The sequence below is a fragment of the Electrophorus electricus genome, chromosome 14 (genome assembly GCF_041902795.1).
Source record: "Electrophorus electricus isolate QZ-2024a chromosome 14, ASM4190279v1, whole genome shotgun sequence".
Classification (NCBI taxonomy): domain Eukaryota; kingdom Metazoa; phylum Chordata; class Actinopteri; order Gymnotiformes; family Gymnotidae; genus Electrophorus; species Electrophorus electricus.
In genome coordinates, this window is record NC_137510.1 from 26,721,450 (window position 1) to 26,731,828 (window position 10,379).

At 45.8% G+C, this 10,379-nt stretch overlaps 2 protein-coding genes across 2 annotated transcripts; both read left to right on the forward strand.

Moving 5' to 3' along the window:
• Window positions 1-1,018: 1,018 nt before the first annotated feature.
• On the forward strand, window positions 1,019-6,147 carry si:ch211-105c13.3 (protein S100-A13). The gene is made up of 3 exons (XM_027030820.3): window positions 1,019-1,174; window positions 5,205-5,324; window positions 5,596-6,147. The coding sequence occupies exons 1-3, from the start codon at window positions 1,094-1,096 to the stop codon at window positions 5,752-5,754; spliced, it is 360 nt and encodes a 119-aa protein (XP_026886621.1). The 5' UTR covers window positions 1,019-1,093; the 3' UTR covers window positions 5,755-6,147.
• Window positions 6,148-8,949: 2,802 nt separating this feature from the next.
• Window positions 8,950-10,255, forward strand: s100t (S100 calcium binding protein T). The gene is made up of 2 exons (XM_027030823.3): window positions 8,950-9,111; window positions 9,628-10,255. The coding sequence occupies exons 1-2, from the start codon at window positions 8,950-8,952 to the stop codon at window positions 9,802-9,804; spliced, it is 339 nt and encodes a 112-aa protein (XP_026886624.2). The 3' UTR covers window positions 9,805-10,255.
• Window positions 10,256-10,379: the final 124 nt, after the last annotated feature.

Sequence of the window (10,379 nt, forward strand, 5' to 3'; positions counted from 1 at the left end):
TTCCCACAAGCAACCTCCAGGAAGCAACTTGCTTGTTTAGTTTAACGAATCAGTTAATCAGACAGTAGGGTTAGCTCACAAAGATCAGACAGCAGGTTTGCCCACACAGATCAGTCCACAATGGAAGGTTTTTGATAGGTTCAACCCTAACTGCTGATTAAATGTTTTTTCCACTGCAGACTGACTCATCTATCCTTGACCAGCTCATGGGCTGTTTATATGGAAACAGCGATGGAGAACTGAGTTTCCTTCAGTTCTGGTAGTTTATTAGTCAGCTGCCAAATTAGCATGGTGGCTTTACCCAATAGGTGAAGTCCAACTCAAATGTTATTTCTAATGTTTTATTGGGAATCTAGCCTATCAAACCTGACCCTGTCCTGTTTAGTGCCATCCTAAACCCTCATGTGGAAAAAACTCCATCTGAAACAACTCACTCTCTGTTTGCTACTACATCTCATTAAATGTCTCATTAAAGTGGAGTTTTCAGGAATGCTGAGTATTTTGGAATGTGTTTACCACCCACACCCCTCCCTCTCTTACTGTGTATGTCTGTATTTTTGTGGCTATAAGGAAACTGGAGCCTTTTTTTTTTTATTGCGTTTGTATTTATGCCTAGTAGTTCTTCTTTTCATATACATCTGAGTACATCTACAGTAATACAAATCTCTATAGCATATTAGACGCACACACACACACAACACTAGAGATGATATATGTATGACTGTTCGGGCCTTCCTGCCACACTAGGTGTGGCGCCCTGGTGATCTCACGGTAAGGGGGTTGGTGTCTGTCGTCCCACCTACACAGCTAGCGTGTTCCTACCTGCCACGCGCACATGGAAATCTGACATGGATCAATCAGACATTGACTTTACAGTTTGCAACTGCACGTGCAACCCACGTAAAACTATTATCAATAAATCGTAAAATGTGACAAGCCTTTAGCAGAAATGTCTAAGTCTCCAAATATGATCCATGAACGCTCTGCCCGTTCCTGCTCTGCGACTTCTCTCCACCCCGTGTAATCTGCACACGCCCAGCCATTTCAGAAAAAAAAAAGTTGGGAAGACGTGGTTTCACTCGAGAGACACTTTATGGGCGTTGTACGGACTTGTAAGCAGGGACGAGAAGCAGCAGAAACACCTCGTTATATTTCGTGTCTTCCAAAATTAACGGTAAGTGGTTATTCAACTATCGTGGTTGTTTCCCGACGTGTGTAATCGTGGCTCGCGCCAGCTAAAACTCGCTTGCGTGCTTCGGGAGCTTTCCAAAACGTACTCCCTCGTGCTTTGTAAAACCCTGGGAATAACACATGAGAAGGGTTCACCTGAATCCTAACCCTCCTGCCCGGACTTCATTAAGGTTTTCTCTCTTACGAGCGTCCATGCCGCCATCACTCCGCCCGATGGCTGTATCATATTCCCGAGCAGTAATCCAACACTTAGACTTTAAGCGGATCAGAAACACTCTTCACTAATTTAGTGTTTAAAGCGCTGACGTGGTCTCACCCACCTTTGGGGATGCGCATCGCACATGGAGCGTTTTAATGCGATAGAGGACTGTGAATGCAGTGAAAAGCAACTGTCCGGTTGGTAAAGGGGGTTCAGTGCTCGCCTGTCCGGTTTTGTGTGTGTGTGTGTGAGAGAGAGAGAGAGAGAGAGAGAGAGAGAGAGAGAGAGAGAGAGAGAGAGAGAGAGAGAGAGAGAGAGCGCGCGAGAGAGAGAGCTGAGACGACGGAAAGACCTCCAGGAAACCACATTTTCCGTGAATTATGAATAGAAAGAAAATGTTAGTTTGGTGAAAGTTGCCAGGAGCTCGGGCGTGTTTGGCAGAACTTGGGACATCCCAGCGATGCCACTCCAGCCAGGACTGGAAGTCACACATCGGTGCCGCGCGCTCCTTCCCCTGGGCGTGTGTGCGCGCCTGCGCGCATGTGCACAGGGTGTGTAGATGCAATGGAATGAAATTGCGGTATCCTGCAGCACGCGCACAACACAGCGCAGCGCCCTCAATAACAGTATCGCCGCCTAAACGTGTTAACTAACTCAGAAAGAAGCCCAAAACAAACCTTAGAAAGCCCGTTTGTGCGACCTGCGTGTGTGGTGGCACGCTACACACCCGGGAGGGTTTTCACTCCCTACAGCGGGGCGAGGGCGCCGGGGCTCACGCGCGACTGCGCGAGCGGAGCATAATCTCTCCGGAAGACCAGGCACCGGCTAAACATCACTGCAGAAAAACGTTAACATGTCGACACGCGGCAGAAAAGGCACTGCAGTCACCAGCTCGTTTGATTCTTCCAAGTGCATAAAGCGCGCTGTTCATAAGTGAAACTGCGGCGGTGCACGTGAATAAGTTACCTTCCCTAGTGTGGAATTTGTTCGATGGTCTGCTCAGTAAAAAGAGCCTGTTAGCTTTCAGTAATTACGTACGTTCTTCCTGTCGAACAGATTTTAACGCCATGACTGAGGCACATTACTAAATGTATTGTTCAGTGCACGGGACTCACGCGGCTAGAGGGCCTGCGCGTCTGAGACACCTAGAGGACAGTGGCGGTACGGCAGCTTATTACGAAATCTCCACGCAGACCGGAGGACAGATGTTAGGGTACCACTAGGGGTCCTCCGAGGGCAGCTGAGACAGTCTTCACTGCCCTGCTGGTGGATGTGTTGTACAGATCCAGACATGCGTTTTAACTGCGGCTCTGTTTTGATTAGCGCTTAAAAGACAATTTAAAAATTAGATACATTTTTTTCCTTAAAGTCCCGTTCAAACTTACAAATGCTTTTAAGACAACCAAACAATAAGATAAATAATATAAATACTAGATTATAAGAGATTTAGGTCTGGATACACGGAAGCATTAGAGTTGTTCACCAACACTCTTTCCCTAACCTGCCGCAACTTTTCTCACTTTAAAACGGGGATGTGCGAGCTATCAGCTCAGCTGGTGTAGAACAGCTGCCCTTGGTCACCTCTCCATGTAACAGCCACTGCGGTTCAAACGAATCTCACATCATCTCGTTACAAGGTGACGTGTTCGCCCGCACGCGGTGCCGTTAATTACCAACGGCGATGGCGACGATCGCTCGTGACGGCACACCCGTCCCCATTCTAATTATGCGCATCTCATTCGGAGGTGTCGTTTGCAGGATACACGAGCACAACGGAACAAATGATGATGGCAATGTAGGTATGCACCAGTGACGCACACACCCAGATTTCCATCACGCACACTACATGGCAATAACACATCTATCTGTCTATACAGAGAGCTTAGATAAAGTTTCAAAAGCAACAGGACATTTCGTATGGAGCGTTGCAAATAAAGTGCCAAGACATTCGGACACTTTACATTTTAAATTACACCTGATAATTGTGCTACATCTCTAAGTGTATATATATATCTAAGGTTCCAGGGCATGTACTACGATTGCTGTAGTGTTGAATGGATCTGTGTAGTCCCATGGGGTGAATGTTATAGTAGATGTTTAAATCATAACAAACATAAACTTGCTTCACCTCCTGCATCTTGAGAAGCTTTTGTCCCACAATTCTGCTTGTGCAGAAACATGAAATGTCCAGATTCTCTGGAAACCTTGTGTACTGTGCTACAGTTTCTACGTTATTACAGGCATTAGTACCCAGTCAGACTGTGTACGCTGTGTTTTTTACTACCTTGATATCTAAATTTATTTAGTGTGTTAAATGGTAACCAACCCAGATTAGTGTGTCCTTAAGGACTGAGCTGCAGAACGTTAGCAAGGTTGGTGATCAGGGTCAATTGAACATCCAACTGGTCCAGAGTCTCCCTCGGTGTTTTTGTTTGTTTTTTAGCCTCTGCTGATCATTCTCCATCTCTCCTTCTAATTAGGTTAATAGAAGTCAGTCAGTGAGTGGTGGTGGTGTAGTGTGCTAACGTTAACACGGTCGTGTCTCTGTTCACGTGTGACGGCCGTCAGATGGAAGATTTGGGTCTTGACTATAAGATTACTACATCACGCATGCATGTCCTCCAGCTATGTGACAGCGGAACATGTGGTTAATACAAAATAAATACTAATAAATATACTACTACATTAAAGTTGCTTTTACAGGAATTGTTAATTCGACATTCTGCTTTTTAATTATCCTGTTTTTTGTGAAATATTTAAAGTAACATTTTAATGGAGTTCTACTTTTTTTTTTTTTACAACACTTATCCTTGTATAGCAGTATATTTGTGAAAAATGAGTCTCTTTTTTTTTTTTTTTTTTTTTTACCTTTGAGTCATTTGCATTTAGTGGCTAATTCCTTTTAATTCAGTGGTGAATTACATCACTGGTGATAGCATCTGTGTGGTCATATCTCTTTTTATTATCCATATTAAACATAAGATTGCATTTTAGACACAGTGTGTCATAAAATGAGATTAACAGCACATAAAATTCATGCTGATGTTTGCATTTGGGTAAATACTTCTGATACTTTTACTTGAATCGAACTTCCCAACTCGGATTATCTTGTTGACGGGACCTGTGTCCTGTAGTTGTATTGCACGCTTTCTGGCCCTGCGGTGCTGACCACATTCATGCGTGTCTTATACACGTCCACTAGTCTCAGTCTCCCCATGCGTTAGCCAATAGACATCACTGGATGGATCCAAAATAGATTATGAAATATTTGGTAATCTCAAATATTTGATAGGGGCTACAAGAATATGAAATGCAGCATACTTCATTATGGTAGTGTGTGTGTGTGTGTGTGTGTGTGTGTGTGTGTGTGTGTGTGTGTGTGTGTGTGTGTGTGTGCGTTAGCGAACATGGCTCATGCTTCCACATGCACATACAGGTGTGCGTGTGCACGTGCATGTACGTGCATATGTTTTGTCAGAAGACAGAGAGCATCAGTCAGGTGAGCAGCAGGCAGTCCCTCAGGTAAGGTGAGCTCACGGCCGGCTGGCAGCCCACGAGGATAGAGTGTCCGTCAGGGATCACAGGTTCCATTGTGTTGGTACCCGTGGCTCCCGTGAGTTTCTCCTCGACGGTTCTGACCTCACCACACTCTTCCAGCATACTCCGTTTTCATAGCTCCACCCTGACCTCCATCGTGCCCATCTTAGTGACCCCACCCCTACATAAATCTACCTGGATACCTGTCCTGGGTAATTCAGCCATTGCCTCTTCTCTTGCGGAGCTTCTGGCTCCTCCTCTCTGTGCTGGTTTGCAGATGGAGTCAGCCATTAAGACCGTGGTGGGGCAGTTTGTGACCTCGTGCCGGGGCAAGGACAGCCTCTCTTCCAACAATTTCCAGAAGCTGGTCCAGAGTCAGCTGAAGAACGTGATGTCCGTAAGAACCATTCTTGTCTCCACATGAGGCCCTGGGTTCCGACCCCCAGGGCCCATGAGTGTATTTACATGGCTGAAGCAGGCGTAAGTAATCAGGGTGAACTGGGGGAGCACACCCACCCCCCTGCCAGTCATATTTCACACACGCGTGCTGCCCAGCTGAGCCACAGGCTGTTTGTGATGGCAGCCAGGTGTAATTAGCAGGGTGTAATTTTCTCTCTCTCTCTCTCTCTCTCTCTCTCTCTCTCTCTCTCTCTCTCTCTCTCTCTCAGGACACAGACAATTCCTCGGCAGTGAAGCAAATGATGTGTGGTTTGGATGAGAACCAGGATGGGAAGGTCAGCATCCAGGAGTACCTGACCCTGGTGGGCTACCTGGCCAACTCAATGAGCGAGAGGAAATATGGTGTCCAGAACAGCACAGACAACTGAACATCGCCACTGAGTTCTGCAGTGTTGCTGTGAAGCTGAAACTGCCCTCCCCCATCTGCCTGGAAACAGCAGTACACGCACCAAAAAAAAGTGTGCCACTGTCTTAGCCAATGTCAACTCTTATCAAAGTCTAACACTCCCAAAATAGTTAGAAACACATTGTACTGCAGAGATTTAATGTCGTCCAGTGTCTTTTTGCTAGTTACCAAGTGCAATTGGGGAGGAAAATTAGACTCGATGCCAAAATGACTTAAAGTCCAAGCCACTGATTTCCTGATGTCATGGGAGTGAGCACTGAGATTAACTGGATTGGGTTTTTCACTTTGTTTAAGTGTCTTTTTGTGCCTTGAATGCATTATCAAAAAAAAGGAAATAAAGTCCAGTTGCACTGTTGCATTCTGGGTCAGCTTAGTTCCTTTTACTCTGAGGAAGTGCTTTCAATATTCAGAAAGTCACAAAGATATAAAGTGAGAAATCACCAAATAATTTTTCCAAATGATCAAAACGTCACACTCACACACAGAAGAGCACAAACAAACAGCCCCCAAGTGAGCAACCGTTACACACCTTTAGATGAAGAGCTGGGATTAGTGTGGACTTCGAGAGGAGAGAACATGAGAACTTTAGACCAACCGCCCTCCTAGTGTTTCCAGACCACACTCTCAAACCACTGACATCATGACCCAGTGACATTCTAATCCTGTCACTGGAGATGATTACCACAATATTTCATTTACACAGCACATAACCTTTAAGGATTTCTGGTGAGTTGGACAGATTATCACATTTGAGATGTTGACAGTTCATTTAACTTGCATGTTTTTATTGGGTAAATACATCACCAGTGTGTCATTTGTATATTATCTTATCACATATTGGTAACATGGAAACTGCATAGACGTGTGTGTGTGTGGGCGTGCACAAAAACACTCGCACATGCTATTGTATTGCAGTAGGCAATCCATCTTCACTGGGTGCAATCTGATACTGTCAGACATACAGAACATGACAAACTACACGAGGGTTAATGCCACAGCTATACACCACCACAGCTACGCCACAGAGCGTACCGCCAGTCTGTGAGGACAGGTGTCTCCGTTTGTGTTGTGTTTGTGGCCCCCTGTGTGTGTGCCATTCAATAAATGATGGGTTGTCACTGTGCAGTAAGATCAGTATGACATCAGCATTACTCCTGTGTGTCAACACACCAGTCCACCTGAACCCTTAAAGATGTTGCTTTGATCTATAAACCCAGGAGTTAGGACCAAGTGCTCGGTCTGCACCAGACAACCCAGTCTGGTTAGAGTAGCAGTACGTGACACAGCTACGTTTACCACAGCGTAAACAGCACATGTGCTACACTGACCAGTGCAACAAGCATTTCTGTCTTATGAACCCTTTGATTAAAGACTTCATTAAAGGCTTTCTCTGAAATACTTGTCATCTAACACGAATTTCAAGCATGAAACAATCTGCTAGCTTTTTTTGTCTGAAGAATTTCAGACTTGATTTGACTCAGAATTGACTTTACTTCCAATATGAAATTTTAAAAACCTACTGAATGTTAATTCAGTGTTTAGCACTTCTAAATGTAGTGAAAATGATGCCAAAAACTGAAATGAAGTTGCTGTCATTACTGAATATACATCCAAGCATTTATGTTTAACACAGTTAGACTCCAGCAGGCCCTAAACTCTACACTGTGATGTCTGTGACTAAGCTGTCCATTACAGCAGCTTAATCATTTAGCCCAAAGTGCCGAACCTCCACCGGCTTGAAACTTTAATGTGACAAGGCTAGAGCACATAAGTACACCTGAGGGCATCAGTGTGCGGTAAGGACAGGAGTCGACAGGTCATATCCTGCAGTACCAGAGCAGGAGTGGCTTTTTTAAGCAGTCAATTCAACAACAGTAGTGAACACCTGAAGTGAAAGGTCTCCATAACCATAGTGTGTTACGCGTGTCTGATGACGCGGCTTTGATCTTTGGAGATGTGGAGTGGGTGCCAAACTGTAAACGGAGACGAGGGAGAGTGACATGGGGCCCAGTAACGGAAGGATGGACAGAGAGAGGAGGCGGAGGGAAAGAGTAGTATATAAGACGCGGCCATCCCTTCTTCTCTTACCCAGCCTCTGTTTCCCTCACGCGTTCTTCAAAGGCAGCTAAGGGCAGCGCTCCCGACTCACAGGTAAGTGTGGAACAGGTGATGCATGGAGAGCTTCTGGAAGGATGGATGGATGGATGGATGGATGGATGGATGAATGGATGGAAGGATGGATGGATGGAAGGAAGGATGGATGGAAGGATGGATGGATGGATGGATGGATGGATGGATGGATGGATGGACAGAAGCATGACGGAGAGAGTGAGTCAAACGGCACACTGAGGGGCCTGTGGTATAGTTTTACTGAGGACCATACACATCGTAACTCACCGGCGTCTGTCTTCCATCCTGGAGTCCAGTGTGATAATGAACAAGGATTCAAACAGGCTCCAATCTTAGAGTAGCGCACCTTCCTTGTTTTAAGAGTCTGGAAAACTTTGGTCAGGGACAACGGTACGTTGGGAAGAAAGAGTGTGTGAAACCTGCAAAACGAGCGAGTTCAGAGTTTACCCTCTGACCAAGATCCATTACATCTAAGTAGTGTTTTGTAAGTAGTTGATAGTTGGTTATGATGAGATGCACACAGACCATCATGCATGTTAAAAATCCCCTTCATTCCCAGCTCTGAATCTCCAGGCATTACATAACAGCGCAGGCGTGTGGACGTTTATGCATCACGCCTGGACAGTTCCAGCTGCTCTGATGCTGCTTGTCAAGTGTGACAGAGCTAGAGATCTGATGCTGGTGTGTGCTGCAGTGAATGTCTTAATCTTCTTAACAGCAGACTGGGACCAGTGTGCGTGCGTGCGTGTGTGCGCGCGCTCACCTTACATTCCGCCCTGTAATTTCCTCTTCTGTTCTCCGAGGGTCAGAGATTGTTTTTCTTAGTGTAGAATTTCACTCTTATCAGATATCTCTCATTGCCCTTCTCTGGTTAAAGCCCCCCCCCCACACACACACACACCCCTCCCTTAAGCAGTCTGGGGGGGCGGGGTGAAAGTGTGCAATAGATTGCAAGTGTGCAAAGTTTGCCTCCATCCTCACGTAGGAACCACATGACCCCTCTGTGTTTTGCTCTCTGACTCGCAGCATGTCAGCCCTGAACTCTGAGAATGCCACCACACTGGAGAACGCCATGCAGCTGATGATCCAGACCTTCCACAAGTACTCAGGCAATGAAGGAGACAAGTATACACTCAGCAAGGCAGAGCTGAAGGAGATGTTAACCCAGGAGCTGGGAAACTACCTGGGGGTAAGACGGAAACTACCTGGGGGTAACACAGAAACTACCTGGGGGTAAGATGGAAACTACCTGGGGGTAAGATGAAAATTACCTGATGTAAACCACCTGGGGGTAAGACGGAAACTACCTGGGGGTAAGATGAAAATTACCTGATGTAAACTACCTGGGGGTAAGACAGAAGCTCCCTGGGGGTAAGATGAAAATTACCTGATGTAAACTACCTGGGGGTAAGACAGAAACTACCTGGGGGTAAGATGAAAATTACCTGATGTAAACTACCTGGGGGTAAGATGGAAACTACCTGATCTAAACTACCTAGGGGGTAACACAGAAACTACCTGATCTAAACTACCTGGGGGTAAGACAGAAACTAACTGATCTAAACTATCTGGGGTAAGATGTAAATTCTCTATATTCTATTTATGGGGGTCTCATGGTTGGCTAAATGTTGTGTTTATGCGTTTGTACGTGTGTGTGCGCGTGTGTGTGTATTACTTACATGTGGTCTCACGCTCCCTCTAACAGAACGCGCAGGACAAGGATGCTGTCGATAAAGTGATGGGAGACTTGGACTCGAACAATGATGGTGAGGTGGACTTCACGGAGTTCGTCATCCTCGTGGGCGCACTCACCGTGGCCTGCAACGACTTCTTCCTCGAGTACCACAACGACGACTGCAAGAAGCCTGGCGCCAAACAGTAGCCGCCAACAAATGACCGCTGAGGGACGGGGGACCAGAAAGGAAGGGAGACACGCATGCGCACGACCCTTACCCACCCACGAGACGTGAATCCCACAATTACCTGCGAGGAGCACGTCCACGGGTGGGTAACGCGATCACATGCTTTGATCTCACCGAAATAATTCTTCAGTGAAAAAAATGAACGTAGAAGGAACGACGCAGCAGGTCATTGAGTGTGAATCATTTCTTTCTTTCTTTACTTTTTTAAGTCCTTTGTTCCCTGTAAAAAAAAAAATAAAAAAATGTAAACTCTTCCAAATGATAATAAAATTCATGTTTTAAACACGCAGCTCTCCATTGTTCTTTCCCCTGTAGCTGGATTAGAGAGACCAGCTGGATTAGAGAGAACCGGATGGATTAGAGAGACCAGATGGATTAGAGAGAACCGGATGGATTAGAGAGAACCGGACGGATTAGAGAGACCAGCTGGATTAGAGAGAACCGGATGGATTAGAGAGACCAGCTGGATTAGAGAGAACCGGATGGATTAGAGAGACCAGCTGGATTAGAGAGAACCGGATGGATTAGAGAGACC

Bases quoted from the DNA above. Each gene is read 5' to 3' on its own strand.
- si:ch211-105c13.3 (XM_027030820.3), top strand. From the start codon at position 1,094: ATGGGCGTTGTACGGACTTGTAAGCAGGGACGAGAAGCAGCAGAAACA. The intron at 1,175-5,204 runs GTAAGTGGTTAT...GCTGGTTTGCAG, and splicing joins CGTGTCTTCCAAAATTAACG to ATGGAGTCAGCCATTAAGAC. The intron at 5,325-5,595 runs GTAAGAACCATT...TCTCTCTCTCAG, and splicing joins AGCTGAAGAACGTGATGTCC to GACACAGACAATTCCTCGGC.
- s100t (XM_027030823.3), top strand. From the start codon at position 8,950: ATGTCAGCCCTGAACTCTGAGAATGCCACCACACTGGAGAACGCCATG. The intron at 9,112-9,627 runs GTAAGACGGAAA...TCCCTCTAACAG, and splicing joins AGCTGGGAAACTACCTGGGG to AACGCGCAGGACAAGGATGC.